The 19,684-nt window shown below is 39.1% G+C and overlaps 1 protein-coding gene across 3 annotated transcripts; it reads right to left on the reverse strand.

Moving 5' to 3' along the window:
- Positions 1–941: 941 nt before the first annotated feature.
- On the reverse strand, positions 942–19,619 carry ZKSCAN8 (zinc finger with KRAB and SCAN domains 8). Of its 3 annotated transcripts, none has more exons than XM_017889123.1 (6): positions 19,023–19,619; positions 11,858–12,366; positions 11,048–11,189; positions 8,497–8,588; positions 8,051–8,174; positions 942–7,368 (listed from the first exon to the last, which is right to left on the reverse strand). In XM_017889123.1, the coding sequence occupies exons 2-6, from the start codon at positions 12,272–12,274 to the stop codon at positions 6,407–6,409; spliced, it is 1,737 nt and encodes a 578-aa protein (XP_017744612.1). In that variant the 5' UTR covers positions 12,275–12,366; positions 19,023–19,619; the 3' UTR covers positions 942–6,406. The 3 variants fall into 3 exon arrangements, with proteins under 3 accessions (XP_017744612.1, XP_017744613.1, XP_017744611.1); XM_017889124.1 differs by lacking the exon at positions 19,023–19,619 and adding an exon at positions 18,761–18,952 and having other exon boundaries at positions 12,197–12,366; XM_017889122.1 differs by lacking the exon at positions 19,023–19,619 and adding an exon at positions 18,761–18,952.
- Between the last annotated feature and the right edge of the window lie 65 nt (positions 19,620–19,684).

Here is a 19,684-nt window from a genome sequence, read left to right on the forward strand (position 1 = left end):
GTGCTGATAATTCCTGCCCAGTGGCTCTCCAAGGGACTGAGGGTCATATGTTGACCTCAAAGATAAATCTTTGATGTTATAGCCCCTCTGCTAAAGAGACAGCCCCCAGCATTTTACCTTTGATGCTATAACGAATCAAGATGTGGAAGACTAAAACTAGTACTTCTGTAACACTTGTATGCTGAAACACTTGGCATAGGGATGATGGCAGATCTGATGCTGAAAGCAACCTTAAAACATCATCGATAACTTTGTTTCTCAATACCCTGACATATGTTGCTGTGAATGCCAAACACTAAGTCTTCTTTTCTTTTGTAGTCTTAAAAACCACAAAATATGCACACACTTAGGATTCTCTTAAAGCTTGGCATAGCTAATTTTTCTAATTGTATTGCCAGTACTTCACATCTCTTTCTCCTATTTACCTTAAATATATCAAGTCTCGCAACCTCAGCATTAAGGATTTTGGGCCAGATAATTCTTTGTTGTGGGGCGGGGCAATGTGGAGGGGCGGGGTTGTCCTGTGCAAACATGATGCTCATCCCCAGCCTCTACCTACTAGATGGCCAGTAGCATCCCAGCTGCCCACCAATGGTATGACCAAAAATGTCCCCAAACACTGCCAAATTTCTCCCAAAGAGAATCACTAATCTCATATACCAAAGCCTATTCTCAAGCACTTTTGGAATTATAACCTTAACACAGTAGTCTTGGTGCTTCTTATTTTCTTTCTTGACCAGTAAGGCTGGCCAAATGGAGAGCTTCAGCTTTTTACACATAATTTCCTAAAGTTGAATTTTTTTGGCCTTACTCTTAGGTAGAGGCAGATCCTGATATACTATACTAGCATACGAAAATAGGTCTGTACATTTTTGAGCACCCAAAGTGGTAAGACACATTCTTGAAAACAGCTTAAAAATTTCTGTAGATACCACCACAAATAATCCACACAATACTTCAACAAGCATTTATTAAACGCCTACTATGTGCTCAGCACTATACTAGGCACTCGGGGGTGCAGAGATACAAATGTAAAAGTTATTATTCCTGCCCTCAAGGAGCTTACAATTTAATTTTAGAAATAAATACAAATATGAAACTATAACACAGAGTGCTAGAAAATAATTACAAAGCAACATATTAGTAAGTACATGGACCACAGTATAAACTCAAAAGATAAGTGCTGAGGCAGCACAGAATGAGGGAGGTCACCACATGAGGTGATGTCAATCAGGGAGAGCTAACTCAGAAGATATAAAGACAAACTTTGAAGGGAGTGATGAACATGAGCTGGGACCAAAGAGCAATCTAAGCAAAAAGAATAGCATGAGAAAGGCACAGAGGCAAGAGCTTGTAAGACATCAGTAGAAGGCTGTAGGAAGTTTGAATCTGTTGAATCAAGGTGAATATGCTAGAGAGTAATGAAGGCTGATGAGTATTAAGCATAGAGGTAATGGAGAATTTGGAACACCACTGCTCCATAGGAATTATCTACTGGGTGTTACTTAGTGAAATGAAATTTTACAATAGAGATATTGTAAAAAACAGGTGTTTGAAGAGGATTGCCTTGGAAAAATTATCTACTGGGTGTTACTTAGTGAAAATGAAAATTTTACAATACAGATATTGTAAAAATGGAGTTTGAGGAGGACCACCTTGGAAACTTTATACAAGATGGGGATCCTGGGAGCAAGGAAATTGGAAAAAAAAGAATTACAGTAACCTGGGCCTCAGATCTACATGAAAGGCTATAATGGGATGTGAGAAATGGGAGATCAAGCCTCAAGGAGAAAACTGATTAAAAACTAGACTGACAGCAAGTTTTTGGACATGGAGAATGGAGAGCAGAAAAGATAACTCCAAGGCTGGGGTAAAATATGAAAGGTGGTGACACTTTTCAGGGCAAAGGAATTAGGCAATGAGGCCTGTTTAAAAAGAAAACGGGGGTTGGAGATATATGGTGATGAATCCTATTTTCAAATATCAAGTTGTACAGGTACCTATGGAAAATTCCAAAAGTCACAAACTGACCCACAGGGTGGGAAAAATGAAGTCATTTGAATACAAATAGTAGGTATAAACAATCAAAATGGATAAATAGGAGTATAGAAAATGAAGTGAATAAAAGACAGACAGGGAGATTATTCTCAGCAGAGAAGAGAAGGGGGAGTGGGTGGAAAGATCAGTTGAAAAAAGAAAGCCAGATATTAGACAAAAAGGTTCCCACAAGCCAAAGGAGGGAGAATTCAACAATATAAAATATAAATTAGATCAAAAAGGACATCAAAAAAAAAAAAAAAAAAGGCCTTACTATTCGCCCACTGGTGAGTCTACAAACATTTCACCGGAATGCCAAGTATGAAAGCCAGCAAGAAGTTCTTTTAAGAACAGATTAAAGAAAAAGGGGGGTTGAAAAACGGAAGACATGTTTGAAAAACCATGAATAACAGAGGAGAAATAGAATGGTAGTTAGAAATGGGCAATGAGGTTGAAAGCATTTCACATTTTATGCTGCAGATGAACTTACTATTGTTATCCTAACTGACCATCTGCCTGGCCTGGTACATGGATATTTCATTTCCCTCCACAATTCTACTTTCCCTTTGGCAGTTTAGAGAAAAATTATATTTGAATTTATTATTGCTGTATCCTTCTAGTTACTCTGTTAAATATATTTTGTTTGCACAATTTAGCTTTATGGTACTACAAAGCATCAGCACTTAAAAATGATATAACTATAACCCCAAAGGGCATTTTCAACCAATTTTCCAGTAATTGTAATGTATTTGCACTCTACTGCATATTCTTTTCCCCAGTACCTCTCATGACAAGGGCTACATATTTTTAAACAGCTGACTAGATTACCATGTACATTATACACAGCATAGCACAGTAGTCAGCACAGGCTCTAGCCTAGAATCAAACTGTGTGGGTCAGAATCAGTTTTATCACATACTGGCTGTGTGATATTGGTCAACTCCCTCAACTCTCTAAGCCTTCGTTTCCTCATCTATAAAATGGGGGATAAAATAATACCTATTGATATGGTTTGGCTGTGTCCCCATCCAAATCTCATCTTGAATTGTAGCTCCCACAATTCCCACGTGTCGTGGGTGGGACCAAGTGGGAGATAATTGAATCATGGGGGCAGAACTTTCCTGTGCTGTTCTTGTGATAGTAAGTCTCATGAGATCACACTGTTTTATAAAGAGGAGTTCCCCTGCACAAGTTCTCTCTTTGCCTGCTGCCATCTATGTATAAGACATGATTTGCTCCTCCTTGCCTTCCACCATGAGTGTGAGGCATCCCCAGCCATGCAACTGTGAGTCCATTAAACCTCTTTCCTTTATAAATTACCAGTCTCAGGTATGTTTCTTTATTAGCAGCATGAGAACAGACTAATACACTTATCATGAGCCTGAGAAAGGCGTAACAGGGTTGGGCACACAGTAAGTGCTCAATAAATGTCGGCTATTATTATCTGGAGACTCAGAACCAACAGTAAAGTTAACTGCTCTGTTTGGGAATCAACCACCATATTCTAGCACTGCACATTGCTCCACGGAGAAAAGCTCTGAAACCTAACATGCCTCTCCCAGGGCTATGTTGGATGGCATTAGAGTTATGAAAGAACCACCTCATCATGTCAGTTCCTAAAATGAGCAGCTTAGGATGGGAGGAAAAAGTACTGATGAATAGTTCATTTCAGATAACATAAAGATAGAATCTACAGGATAAAAGGAGCTTAATGAATGCCATTCACAGTTAAGAGCTCAAAATAACACACAGCCTGGTCAATAATATTCTATGCTAAGACATAGAATATTATTGAGACAAAGAATGATTTATAGTGATGTCCTCAAAGAATCCACAGCCTGTTTCTATTGTCTTATACCGTTTGGCTAATTCTATATATGTGCTGTATCAGCTTTGATAATTCTTTCAAGACACAGTCTTTTCTCACACCCAATATAACACTAATTTTTCTAGTCATTATTTTCTCTGAATTTATGCCAGATGCTTAGTAATTCTGAGATTTAAGTAATCTGGCTACACATTACTCTGAATACTGACACATAAAGAGACTTTAGCTAGTACATATGTACACATTTCAGTATGTTGCTCTGGTCTACGGCCATACCACCCTGAATGCACCCCATCTTGTTACTATGTTGCTTTGCTAAAAGGGCTTTTTATTGGAATAGAAGAGAAGCATTCTTCTAAAGTGTATGGCAGGTGTGTGTGTGTATACACACACGTGTACACACACATGTATTTTCCCTCTGACAATGTACCTATCATATGTAATACCTGCATACAAGGTAGTACTGGCCCCAGGAAGAATCAGTATCTTACAGAGGGTAAGGCACAACTGAAACAGAGAGCGAAGATCTAGATACAACCAGATTTACTTGTTTCTGGTTTCTTACAATTTCGAACACAAAGAAATTAGGAATGGTAACTTATAAATCAAAAAAAGAAACAAGAGAAGGGAGAATAAAATAAATGGATAATGAAAAGGACTGTTGCAAACCAATATGACAAGTGATGGGTGCCTTCATTCACCAATAGCTCAATGAAATTGATGTAGATACTTCTGATGTTGTTAGTAGTCAAAGTGGGCCATAGGGAGGCAGAGAAGGAATGTTATAGGGAAAGAATTTATGATCCAAAAGGTGGTCCTCTATGAGATAAGATTTTGATTGCTATTTTTGACCCATCAATCATAAAATAATATGATTGTTATTTCTTTTCAAGATAGTCATAGGGTGAAATTATGAAGCTTTCATCAGAACCTATATATTTCTTTTTTCTGAATAGGCTTAAGTAATCAATTTTAAGTTAGAAGGTTAATTTTGGAAAGCCCAAAATTAATTCCAACTCTGGTAAATAAGTGGCTACTCAAATGGTAAAACTACAGTGTAAGAGTAATAGAGGGTTTTCTCATATGGTTTATTAAATGGGGATTCTAAGAATGTTCCAAATATTTGGAAGAATACAGTAGTACTATTGGAATAACAGTACTTGGGAATAACAAGTGACAACCCACATTGGATGCATAAGTTCTGGCATGTTACTTTAAACCAGTCTCATTACTTTATATAGTATTCCTTGGTATAATGAAAGCCTCAAAGATGAAATATAGTGCCTGGTGATACCGAGTTTAATAGTACATCTCTGTTGGTAGATTACAGACATGGATTACAGATGGAGTGCACCAGAGTTCAAAAGAATGAAAAACTGTGAGGTAAGATATTAGATTACCACTGTGGATATTAAAGTCACATAAACTAATGGCAAGAAACAGATGGAGAATAACGAGTGAGGTGCTAAGGCCATCTAAAGAGGTGGGTGCAAGGTAATGATAGGAGTGACAGACCATCTAGTCAGGGAGTTTGCACAGGCTGATAAAACCTGAGAAAGCAGTACTGTAATGGGCCAAAAAGGATGAGTATACATTCTTTGTAAGGTTTTTATCTTCCTAAAGCATCTTTGTCTCCTTCTCCTACCTGATGCCATAACTAGGATAGTGCAAACTATTTGTACCACAGTGTACAGTTGGGAGGTAGGAGGAGAGTCAGAAGTCAGCAAAATGTATAACTATCCAAGCTCAAGAGCAGCTGGGCTGAGTCTCTACTCACCTCTTTCTCTGTATTACTCCCATAACCATCACTAATGTGTCCACTTCCTTTGCTGACACAGGTACTGAGACTGGGGGTGGTGAAGGATATGTATAGATGCTCAATGACTCAATGGAGTCAGTGAAGGTGATACATGAAGAAAAATGCTGGAGTGCTGTTAAAAATATAGCATTCTGAGTTTGTATGGGAATACAAATTTCCACTGACTAGAAGGAATATTAGAATAAAAAAAGCACACTTAAGCATAAATACGTTAAGTGTCTGTAAAATTTTCCTAGAAAGCTACATACAAATATAAGTTTCACACAGAAGCTACCTGTGACTCTAAAGCAGCTTCTTAGATCAGATTAGGAATACAAGGGCACCTTCAAGGGAATAAATGGGAGAGGGGGATCACAGGAGATGGGAAGAAGCAGAGGAACTAGGAGTAGCAGCCTCTCTCAAACCTATAGCTACTCACCCAAAAGACAAACTTAAGCGCCTCAAGCCACGACAAGCAACTTGCTCTAATGCTATTTTAAATTTCTAAAGGATACATTAGGTCATCAGGAGCTCCATCAGATACTTTCAAAGACAGTCAAGCTAATCAAACCCCAAGGCACTGGGCCCAAATTACTGAAGAGCTATCCTAATTTTGCCACCACTATAGATTCTGACACTAAAGTTGTGATGACCTTTCTGCCTTTTAGTACACTGAAAGACCTCTCACTAACGTGTGGTTTCTCTAATGCTGAATAATGCTCAAATTGTAACTGAAGTTGTTCCTAAACGCCTATGGATTCAGATTTTTCACCACTGTGGATTCTCTGATGTCGAATGAGACTCGACCTCTGAATAAAGGCTTTCCCACACTCATTACATTGGTAGGGCTTCTCCCCTGTGTGAATTCTCAGGTGTTGAATGAGACCAGTGTTCCCATTGAAAGCTTTCCCACATTCTTTACATTTATAGGGTCTTTCTCCAGTGTGGATTCTCTGATGTTCAATAAGGCCTGACTTCTGACTGAAGGCCCTCCCACACTCATTGCATTTGTAGGGTTTCTCCCCAGTGTGGCTCCTCTGATGACCAATAAGATGTGAGCTCCGCCTGAAGGTTTTCCCACACTCATCACACTCATAGGGCTTCTCCCCCGTGTGGATTCTTTGATGTCCAATGAGGTGTGAGCTATGACTGAAAGCTTTCCCACACTCATTACATTCATAGGGTCTCTCCCCACTGTGGATTCTCTGGTGCAGAATAAGGCCCGCACTCTGACTGAAAGCCTTCCCACACTGATTGCACTGATATGGCTTCTCCCCAGTGTGGATTCTCTGGTGCAGAATCAGGCCTGTGTTCTGACTGAAGGCTTTACCACACTCCTTACAGTGATAGCGTTTTACTTTGTTGTGGATATCCTGATGTGAAAGAAGGGCTGACCTGTAACTGAAGGCTTTACCACACACATTACACTGATAGGGTTTCTCCCCAGTGTGGATTCTCCAGTGGCGAACAAGGCCTGAGCTCTGAGCAAAGCTTTTCCCACATTCATCACATTTATGTCGTCTCTCTTGTGTGGGATTTCCCCGCTGCCTCTCTAATCTGCCCAGAAGGTCTCGGGCTTCTCCATGCTCAAGACCCCCGATAATATCCCCGTTGCATTTTGCAGCTGTCTCTCCATGTGGTTGGATTCCAGTAGATATTACCTGTTTTGATGCTAATTCCCTGTTCTCACTCCTGGTCTCACCACCTGAAATAAAAATGTAATAAATAAACATCAAGCCAATGTCACATCCTATTCTTTATGGTAGGATAAAGGAACTGAAGATAGGGGAAAAGGAAAGTACACATGAACAGCTATAAGTAAACACAAAACTTCTGTCTCCAAAACAGCTTCTTAATAGTGACCTTGCTTAATATGAGTCAACTGGGAAAGAGGTACCATTAAAAAAAAAAGAGTTAATTGGAAGGGGAACTAAAGTCAGGAAAGGATCAACTGAGGTAAGATGAAAGCTGGGGAGTGAGACGAATATGAAACTACTAAAAAAACTAATGAGCAGGACAGAAATGGGAAAATGCCCCAAACAGTCATCAAAAGGGAGGAGATACAATTAATTTATGGGAGAAAAATCTATGTAGGAATCTCATGACAACTTGGAGAAGAAATGTATGAACTCAGAGAGCACCTGTGAGATGTCAATTTCCAACCGGCAAACACGCCAGTACCCTAGTACAAAATATAAGGAAGTTCTGGACAGGAGAACAGAAGTTTCATGTAAGATTTCAAGAAGTCTAAACATTATATCCCTCCATTGGATCCTGAGCTTAAACTCAACTATGTCTTTCAGAAAGGCTGTAGCTACTATATACATAAACAACAAACAAACAAACAAACAATCTAAAATGACAATAATAACCACAGCTCTCCTTACCCAGGGAGAACACGTTTCTGAAATTTTCTGGCCTGTTATCTCTGCTCAGATCCTTCTGTGATGGATCAAGAAGCCACTCCTCTCGAATAAGGGACACGGCCATGTCTTCAATCTTCTCCAAACTCTGAAACAAAACAAGATACCCATTTGAGGACTGTGATTCTTCCACAGCTCAAACCTAGAGCTTGGGAGATCCACCCGTATTGGGAGAAGATTACAACTTGGAAATGTACTATGTAAAGGGATCTGAATAGCCAGGAAGAAGAGGAAACTGCATGAGATCAATTGGGGGAAATTTAGGATCGATCTGTCCCTAGGCAAAAGAATTTTTGGGACAAGTTTTTGGGTAGGTACTGCTACAAACTAGACAGTCTAGATATAGGGCAGATGCCACAAACACTGACAAGCACAGCTATGGGGTTTCAGTGAGAAGGAGCACAACTCACCTGGAACCCTGCTGTGAGAAGTGTAGCTGTCATTTCCTGGTCTCCAGAACTTCCTTTCTGGGAAGGAGTAGGACTCTGGGAAGTAGACATGGCTGAGAGGAGAAAGGAGCTATGAATGAGACCAGTCCTGTCCTGTGGTTGTGGGAGTCGGCAGTCACCAATTCCAAATTATTTGTATTTCAGCAGATATACATGTATGCCAAAGATTTTGCACATGAAGTGCTGATATCTTGGTTTCTGGGCCCATATCTATGGTTGCCCCACAAAACATATGCACTCCAATGTCCCTGAAGTCAGACTGAAGTTACACTCAAAAATAGAAAGTATACTGGTTTCCTAACAGGAATCACTTTTCAATTTCTTCTCTACCATCAAAACTACTTCTATCTTTGTGCTTGTATACAGTATTTCCTTAGGTCCTGTTCTCTTGGCAAACCAAGTATTAGAATCAATCAATCTCTATTAATTCATTATCTTTCTGAAATGTCTACTATGGCTTCCAGTATTTGCTTTCTATAGATATCAAACAACTTATTATTAAAATATAGATTACTGTATCTCAGGCAACAAGCTTTAGGACTTTAGACAAGAATTATTAAGAGTGTTTTAATGCTTCTTTAGAAATATTAAAAATTCATATTTATAAACTAAATCACATAAATGAAAAAATATGAAATGCAGGGGAAGATGAGATTGGAACATCTCATTCTGCAATAAAGTAAAAAAAATTCTCAAAAACCGATGGGAAAATGTCAAGAGGATACAAAAGCCAGACTGAAGGGGCCTTCTGTGGCCAAATCTGAGATGATTTAGCAAAATAAAGACAGTGGCTGAGCACAGTGGCTCATGCCTGTAATTCTAGCACTTTGGGAGGCTGAAGTGGGCAGATCACTTGAGGCTAGGAATACGAGACCAGCCTGGCCAATATAGTGAAACTTCGTCTCTACAACAATTAGCCAGGCATGGTGGCGTGTGCCTGTAATCCCAGCTACTGGGGAGGCTGAGGCATAAGAATCGCTGGAAGCTGGGAGGCAGAGGGTCCAGTGAGCTGAGATCACTGTGATCACAGTGAGCCACTGCACTCCAGCCTGGATGACAGTGAGACTCTGTCTCAAAGACAAAACAAAAACAAAATAAAGACAGTAACAGAATATTTATGGAATAAATAGGAATTTATGAGTCCATACTGATAAAGAAAAAATAATAAAATTGGGACAAGGGAACACTCTCCTTTACAATAAAGAAATGTAGAAGAAATGACAGAGTTAGAAAACCACTATTTCATAACAATTTCAGTAATCACTAAGTCAGTCAAGAAGCACCAATGAACACTAAAACTAGTGTTTTAGCAACAAAAGTTTAATGAGGACTAAGATATTTAAATACACTCAAGAGTATCTTCCACAAATTATTTATTACTTATTAGTTACAAATTACTTATTAGTTACAAAGGGAAAAACAGTAACTATACAAGAATAACCTTAACCAAGTCATCAAAGATAACACCACCAGTAATAGGACAAATTCCTGTTGTACCCTTAAGAAGGAGTACAACATCTCTTGTTAAGATTTAGGTCCTGTATCCTTGGCAGGGTGAGGTGTTCCTGCCAAGTATATATGACCTCAATGTAAACATGATCAAACATCATGCAAATCCAAATTGCAGCCATTCTACAAAATAACACACCTGTACTGTTCAAAAAAAAGAGAGGTTGAGGAACTGTTCCAAATTAAAGGTGACTAAAGAGCCATGACAACTAACCGCAAAGTGTGAATCCGGACTAGACTCTGAACCAGAAAGAACATAGTTGGGGCAACTGGTAAAATATGAACTGTGGCCTAGGTTGGTATTGTAGCAATACTACATTTCTTAATTGTGATAAATTTAGGAATGTATTTATTTAAGTTACCTAAGAAATGCTCTTGTCTGAGGATACACATACTGAATATTTCCAAATGAAGTGGCATGACACTACCAGCATAACCTCAAAAACGCCTGTGTTGTAAATGTACTGGGGTAACAGAAATATGTAACTACATAAAAAATAGCCAAATTATTTAATTTGTCCATGAGTTTACCACTAGAATGAATAATCTATATTTGAAGCCTAAACATTTAAACACAGACATTGGGAATGGTCTGTAAACAGGATTTTAGTTCCTGGTTCTTCAGGAACGAGATATGTATCCCAAATGGACTTTTTTTTTTTTTTTTTTTGAGACGGGGTCTCGCTCTGTTGCCCAGGCTGGAATGCAGTGGCACGATCTTGGCTCACTGCAAGCTCCGCCTCCTGGGTTCACGCCATTCTCCTGCCTCAGCCTCCTGAGTAGCTGAGACTACAGGTGCCCGCTAATTTTTTGTATTTTTTTTTTTTAGTAGAGATGGGGTTTCACCATGTTAGCCAGGATGGTCTCGATCTCCTGACCTCGTGATCCGCCCACCTCGGCCTTCCAAAATGCTGGGATTAGAGGCGTGAGCCACCACACCGGCCCCAAATGGACTTTTATTTCTACTTCCTCTCCTTATTATCAATGAAATCTGGCTACTCACCTCTCTCTTGTGACCCTTGGGGCACTGGAGATTTATGCTGGGTTGCTTCAGATTGGAGCTGAGTATTTGGAGGCTCTGGTGCAGATTCTGAATGTACTACCTCCTCCCAGAGTACCCTACGTCCATGTACATGAGCTGAGACCTGGAAACAACAGACAGTTGGATAGTAAGAAATTCCTCTGCGAAATGTAATGAACAATGAAAGAGGACGAAGAACACATCTATAGGGATATATGCTTGGGGAAGGAAGCAGCAGACTCTCCCTTACTCCTTAGGGACAGTAAGGAACACCAATATGTAGATGAGCACAGAAAGAAAGGCATCATTTTTGCTTAGTACTAAAGGAAAAGATTTCTGCTGATGCCTTCCCTGCTACACAGAACACCAGTATTTTGTGCTCCTAAGGCAGAGGAAGCAGGAAAATAACAAACTTAAAGCAGTGCTATGCAGTAGAAAAATCTTTTAATAAGGAACTAGAAAGCCTGATTTCTGGTCTCAAATTTACCTTTAATTATTTGAGTGTCCCTGAAAAAGTAACGTAAGCTTCCTATGCATCAAGTTCCCATCTGGCAAATAAGAACAACACAGTTGTAGGGACGTTATGACGACAAAAAAAAAAAAAAAAAAATGGATTTATATCCTTTACAAACATAAAAAGAATTCTACGAGTCATACTACACTAAAACTATTTTCATCTTTATCCAACAGAAACTGATGCTAAGCATCTGCTCTCCCACTGTGATGCCTATGTCCCTCTACCAAGCTTCCAGGACTCCCACAGTCACAGCATGCACACCTCCTTCTACTTACTGGTCGTCCTAGTATATCAATCTGCCTTTCCAAATCCTCTAATAGGGTCACCACCTCCTCTCCGTTCTCTAGCTGATGTTCCTTAACCAGAGTCTGGAGTTCCTCAGGTAGGATGGTCAAGAACTGCTCCAGCACCAGCAGCTCCAGGATCTGCTCCTTGGTGTTCAAATCTGGCCTCAGCCACTGATGGCAAAGTGCCCGTAGCTGGATCAGAGCTTCTCGGGGTCCTAGTGTCTCCTGGTAGCATAACTGCCTGAAGCGCAGGCGGAACAGTTCTTGGCCAGGAGGGTTATTCTCATGCAGACTAGATTCCTGGTCCCAACCATGATCCTCCTCTACCTTGACGATTACAAGATCCTCTTCAGGAGTCTGGTCTGGTGGGGATGGGGCTGACGGCTTTCTTGATTCTTCAGCCATTAGAGCCTGAAAAGTTCAGTAGGCTCGTTTCCACTATCTTCTTTATCTTCTTAAGAGAAGACTCTTCTGAGGGCCTCTTTCTAAGGGTACTTCTTCATGAAGAAAATATGATAGTGTTAAGGCAAGTCAAAAGTCACTGTAACTTACTATGGTATCTTAACAAGTTCCTTATCATGACATGGACTTCACGGTTCAGCCAACTAAGTGATCCTCCCCACTGTTCCAGAAATAACTTCTTACTTCCTTAACTTTCCGCCATGCCAGTCATGCCAAACCCATCCATAGAAAAACCCCTTTCTTCTGCTTTCATCACCATGTTTGGGGATGTGGAACATGGCTAAGCAAAGTCAGGAAACTATGTAGACTGGGTCTAGTTGAAATTCAGTGTTCAATCTCAGCTAGCCTTCAGGGCTGCTCCTTTAACCCCTTTTAGCCTTTGTTACACCAGCTGTACTAACCTGGTTCTACACACTTCAGCTCTCAACCTTTCCCTTACTAATTTCCATGTAATCTAATTCAAGGTATTGTCAAAAACTTTCCTAACACTTTGCTCTTCTCCACCCAACATTCCTTATCCTACCTGTGCCCCCCATCTTTCCTCCTATCTCAAGGTTAATTTCCTCTACTATGGACGTGACCTCCAACTCAAAAACTCTCTATGGAGCACTCCAAGGAACCGGGATGCCCTATTGACACCTACAATCCAAAAGTCTACTCCTACACTAAAAAGGCTACATACTATATGATTTTATTGATGTGAGATTCTGGAGGGAAATCTCACATAAAATCATATAGTATGTAGCCTTTTGAGTCTGGCATCTTTTACATAGCATAATACATTTGTTTTTAATCAATGATGCATCAGCAGTTTGTTCCTTACGTGGATGAATGTTTAAATGTTTATGCATTTCCCAGTTGAGCAATATCTGAGTTGTTTTGTTATCACTGAATAAAGCCACTATGAACATCTGCATGAGTTCTGGTGTGAGTGTAGTTTTCATTTTATTTGGGCAAATATTCAGAGGTAAACTTGCTGTGTCATAAAACACATATATGTATAACTTTATAAGAAACTGCGAAACTGTTTTCCAGAGCACTTTGCATTCCACTACCTGTATATGAGAACTGCAGTTGCTCACCAATCTGACCAGCTCTTGATATTGTTTTTGTTTTAAATTTTAAATATGCTAATAGGTGTATGTGTAGTGGCAACTCATTATGGTTTTAACATCTCGTATGATTTTAGTATGCATTTCTCTACCAATAATGTTGAGCATCTTTTTCTATGCTTACTTAACATCTGTATATCTTCTTTAGTGAAGTATTTGTTCAAAACTTTTACCTATTTTTTAATTTAGTTATTTTAAAATTAGGTTTTAAGCGTTCCTTATATACTCTGGACACAAGTCCTTTATGAGATATGTAATTTGCAAGTATTCACTCTTTTTCATTCTTTTCACAGGGTCTTTTGAAGAAAAAAAGTTCATTTTTTTTTTAGTGACTGTGCTTTTTGTGTCATATCTAAGAAATCTTTGCTTAATCCAAGGTCACAAATATTTTCTCCTGTTTTTTACTAAAAGTTTTATAATTTTAAGTTTTACATTTAGGCCTATGATCCATTTTGAGTTAATTTTTGTATAGAATTTGAGGTATGCATGGAGGTTCATTTTAAGGATTCTCCTTTACATACTCAACTCTCTGTATATTTGTCAAATATCAGCTCACTATATGTATGTATATATAAGGGTCTATTTCTGGAATCTCTATTTTGTTCTTTGACCTATACATCTATTCTTTCACCAATACAGAATAGTCTTGTGTGACTTTTAAAATCTTGAAACCAAGTAGGTGTGAGTCTTGCAACTTTGTTGTTCATTTTCAAAGTTATTTTCACTTTTCTAGTTCTGTTGTCTTTTGATACACATTTTAGAATCAGTGTATTAATTTCTACAAAAATTCTTGAATTGGATTTGTACTGAATCCATAGCTCACTTTAGGGACAACTGATATCTCAACAATACTGAGTTTTCCATTCCATGAATACAATATGTCTCTCCGTTGAAGTCTTCTTTCATCAGTACTGACACTACCTTCTTAAAGGACAAGATAAAATACTGTTGCCTTTAAAATCCTTTCCTGGTGTCTCCAATTCTAAATTATTTTCCTCTCATTCTATACCTCTGTTACTTAAATGTGTATTGCTTTAATGTGACTTTTCCCATAACTGTATATTTATTAGTTCTAAAGGAATTCTGACTTTGTAACTTAATTGTATTTTCCCCATGGGCAAAGGTCCGTATCTTTATCTTATTGATAGAATCGAAGAATATTAGCTGTATTTACAATAGCAAACACAGAACATGTTTATATTTCTTGTAAGAGTGAGGTTTAAAAACAAGACCTGACGTCCAAAAAAAGTTCAATTTCATGATCTTATTTCTTTGTGAAATATGTCTATGGTTTCCATCTTTGGTATAGACATTATCTCTTGCCTAGAATTGCAATGGTAACTTTGGTTATGCTTTTTTCCCATTCATGTTCTACAGTATTGCCTACTGTGGGTTGAAATATGTCCCCCAAAAAGATATGCTGATTTCCTAACCTCTAGTACCTGTTGATGTAATCTTATTTGGAAAAAGGGGCTTTGCAGATGTAATCAAGTTAAGATGAAGTTATACTGGAATGGGTAGGACATTAAGCCAATAAGACTGGCACACTTTTAAAAGGAGAAAAGACAGAGAGACTCTCAGAAAGGAGAAGGTCATGTGAAGACACAGACACACAGATGAATGACAGCTAAGTGACTACAGAAGCAGAGATGGAGTTATGCAGCGCAAGCCAAAGTTTGTCAATGACAAGAAGCTAGAAGAGCATGGCTCTGGCAACACCCTGATTTTGGACATCTAGCCTCCCTAACTATGAAACAGTAAGTGTCTATTGTATTAAACTACCAGGTTTATGATACTTTTTTTTTTTTTACAGTAGCCCTATACTGCCAGAGAGATTTTTTAAAAATATGTAATATGACTCACCTTCTGAAAATATTTCAATAGGAACCAAATTCTTTAGCATGGTATGCAAGGCCCTTTATGAATGTAAACCTGGCTGGTTTTATCTACTTTAAACTCACATAAAGCCTTTTTGGGCTGTGGCTTTCTCATACTTCCATTCTACTACAGAGTTCTTTACTCTAGCTCAGTGGTTCAAAACTGATGGCAATATTGTCCTTACTCCCATCCCAGAGACCTCTGGTAATGTCTGTAAATATTTTTGTTGTCACAACTTGGGGAGAAGGGGTGCTACTATTATCTCATACATAGAGGCCAGGGATCCTACAATGCTCAACACAGCCCCCACCACAAAGAATTATTTGGCCCAAAGTGTCAACGCCAAGGTTGATAAATCTTGGTCTAGCTAAAACCATTCAACTTTTTTTCTTTCTTGAGACAGAGTCTCACTCTGCCGCCCAGCCTGGAGTGCAGTGGCGCAATCTCAGCTCACTGAAAGCTCTGTCTCCTGTGTTCACGCCATTCTCCTGCCTCAACCTCCCAAGTAGCTGGGACTACAGGCTCCTGCCACCACGCCTGGATAATTTTTTGTATTTTTAGTAGAGATGGGGTTTCACCGTGTTAGCCAGGATGGTCTTGATCTCCTGACCTCGTGATCCGCCCACCTCAGCCTCCCAAAGTGCTGGGATTACAGGTGTGAGCCACTGCGCCTGGCCTAAAACCATTCAACTCTTAACTATAATTTATCTATTACCTTTTTCATGAGTTCTTCTGTCATCCCCCTGCCATTTGTCATTCCTACCAAAGCATTTTTTACATGGTCCAAATTTAGGACTTATCACATTGTGAGAATGTGGCCATAGCCTTATTGCAAATGTTTATTGACAGAGGTGATCATTAGCTTTGTATTTCAGGAAACACTGTAGAGAATGAAGAAGAGCGTAAGTAAAGGTAGCATACCCAAAACCAGTTGTCATAAGATGCTAACATCAAGATAAAACTAGAGATCTATAGTCCACAAAGAAGAGACAGGTACTTAGGAAAAAAAATCAGATTACTGTACATATAGTTCCCTATACGGATCATCAAGGCAGTGCTTATCTTTCTAGTTTTTGGAGCTGTGGCCGGGGTGGGGTGGGGTTGGTTTATAGACTCTTCAACCTAAAGAAAACACAGAACTTCTTTCCAGCAAAATGTCCACAGATACAAAATTGTACATTCAATTTCAGCAGGGTTCACAGACTCAAAGCCCATCTAAGTATGACAGAAAGGTTAAAAACAAACAAACAAATCCTACATAGAGAGTATGTACAGAAAAGGAAGCGAATTTGAAAATTATTTTTAAAGTTAGACAAGGTCAGGAACAACCGAGTGGAGAGTAAACTACAGATCAGAAGAACCAAGGAGCAAAAGATATGGTTAAATATATCAATTAACATCAGGGGTATAGTTCACTGATTATGACTTTACAGGAAAGTGGAGGAATTTGCTAGAATAGTGAGATCTGGGGGAAGAGTGAATTTAAGGAAGATGCTGAGATTTTGTTGAGAAAGGGCAATCAATTTGGTTTGAACAAATTACCTATTTGTTTTTGTTTGAATAAATTATAATTTTAAGATAATTTATTTTAAAATGGTCTTAGCTCATTTTAAAATAATTTAATTTTTCAAATCAAAACAAACTCTTAAATTTCCTTAAAATAGCTACTTATGGGTTAATGTTAAAAAACTTAAAGGTGATTACATGGGACATAAATTCTAACTGTTTAGAATGTGATGTTATATAGTGATAGTCTTACCATGTTTTCTTGTAAATTTCCTTAAAGCCAAGGTTCATTTTTAACTACTGAACAAATGGCCATCTATTACTGAACAATCCTCATCCATAATGGCTATAAAATAATAATAATTATTATTATTATCATTATTATTATTATTTAGGGACAGGGTCTCACTATGTTGCTCAGGCTTGAGTGCAGTGTCTATTCACAGATGCAATCCCACTATTTACCAGTACAGGAGGCTATAAAATATTTTAATGTGAAGTATGCAGCATTCAAGAACTTTATATTATTGTTGATGCGGTATTAAAAAGTCTCAATAGTATACTGATGAAAACCAGCTATTATCAGGTTTGTTCATTTTTTATACCAAATCGGCCAACAGGTCTCGCCCATTGCCCATCTTGATTATTCTATTTAGTGGCTAATTTTCCATATTTTTAAGTCTCTTCCCTCTCTAATCAGCTAGTTTTTGAGAATTACAACCTATAAATAACTCAGTGCAAAATTACTCCACTATGTACTTTCCTCTCAGTTTTGTGCGTACATGTCTGTATTAAGTTGGTGAGCACTGTGTGGATACAGACTGATTTTTAGTCTCCTTAAATAACACCTAGTCAAGTTTACATGAGTTTAATATGCCATCTTTAAAGCCTCCTCTGAATTCTAAATGCTGTAATCCTGTGAGATACTGAAGGCACAACTCAATTTTAACAGCATTAATTTTTCAATAGTTGTAGAAGGAATGTATTCTTCCTTCAGACTAAGTCTAATTTGAGAAATGTTTGGGAACTGAAAACAAAACAAAAAAGACATTTTCCAGGATTTAAAATCCAAGAAAAAGTAGGTGAAGCAAATATTATGCTTTGTTATCTCAAATTGCATTAGCTGAAAGTTTTAATTAACATCACATTTTACATTTAACCACAACAGAAAGTCAAACATGTATGTATTTGCTAAAACAACGACTGTACGTAAATATACTCAACGGAACTAACAAACAACAGAAATATGTTTTTAAAGGTGGTGGTGGCAGTCAAAGTAGCCTGACAAAAATTATTCATGACTAACCAGAGTTTTGGAAATGAGGACCTCCCAGAGTTTCTCGTTGGCTAACTTCAGTTTGCTTTAACAAATGAAATAGGCATTCTGATAACGCTGAATTCTGAATTACCTTGAAATTAAAAAACAAACAAACTTTCGTACAATTATCTAGTCAACACACCACCAATTTCTGAAAACACTAAAGAAAGCAGAGTAACAGCAAAAATCGGTTTCCATGGAAAACTGGGGCTTCCAAAAGCAAAATATGTCTTTTTTAAAAACTGAGAATTTTGTTGTGCCCGAAACGCAAAATAGCGCTAAGTGAAAACAATTCAGACCCTAGAAATAGTTGGATAAAAAAACATGGGGGGGGGGCAGTTCCCCATTTTAAGATAAACACGATCGACTACAAAATCATACCACAAAACGATTATCTATAAAGAAAGCTTCATAAAAGGTTCCCTCGCAAAAAGTTAGAGGGCAATGCGAGGGGACGTACTCTGCCTACACCAGTAACTAAGGCGTCGGAATCGGTCCGCGGCAACGACCACCGCACAGGCCCCTATGCGGACCCCTCAGGCCAGTCCTCAGCTGCGGCCTGGACCAGCCACAAAGCACCCACTTTCCTCCGACCCAGAGCCCGACCGTACTCACTGTGAGTTGCAGAGGCGCCCCGGCGTGGGGAAGGTACGCTGCAACGGATAAACACACCCGGAGAAAGGTCGGGAAGTATAGGGGATGAAAACTATACTCTGACTAGGCCCCTCCGGCCACTAACTTCCAAATCTGAGGAGGCACAACACCGGCCAGCACGCATCTTGCCCCAAAGGCACTTCCGGAAGCTCTCTAGGAGTCCTGGAGGTCTAAAAGCTCTATGGTCTGCCGACTGAGGGTACCGGAGTACCACGCCCCTCACCTGCTGTGTGCTGTGCCTCGGGTTCGTCCGCGTGCCTCAGGCTTGCTCCGTCGCTGGGGCAGTGAACGTGCTGGGGAATAACGGACCTTTGTGTCCCCTCCGCCTTGTGTGCCCGTGCAGCTCCGCGCGTTCGCTGACAATAGTAACGGTCCCCTGGGGGTAGATATCCGACGTGGGGAGGCTGGAGCTGTGTACAGGAGGCTAGGAAAGTGTTGGAGGAGGGAGCACTTCATGGTTCCTTAGGATTCCAACTGGGCTAGCGTTTGGCCCCGTTACATACCCTGTACTTTACTGTTCTCGATTCATAAATATATCCAGTCCTCCCACATAGAGTACAAACGTCATGAGGAATTCCTGCTAATCACAGTTCGTAGTTTTGTGAAATCCCTATGGCATGGCACTTAGGAATAGCATACTTTATTAAGTATTCAAAAAATCGTAATTAAATATATATTCTTTTTGGATCTTTACATATTTCCCACTCTTTCCTATCTTAATGAATTTCAATCGCTTACAACATCTGCTTTGCTGCTTAGCTGTTCTAATGCTAAACCTATGATTTAAGCTTGGGGAGTAGACCCTAGTTTTAATACCACAAAATTTGGGGAACAAATCTATGTTCATTCTTTTTTTGCTAGTCTTTTTTTTTTTTTTTTTTTTTT

This window comes from Rhinopithecus bieti, unplaced genomic scaffold (assembly GCF_001698545.2).
Source record: "Rhinopithecus bieti isolate Rb0 unplaced genomic scaffold, ASM169854v2 scaffold_18466, whole genome shotgun sequence".
In the NCBI taxonomy this organism is placed as follows: domain Eukaryota; kingdom Metazoa; phylum Chordata; class Mammalia; order Primates; family Cercopithecidae; genus Rhinopithecus; species Rhinopithecus bieti.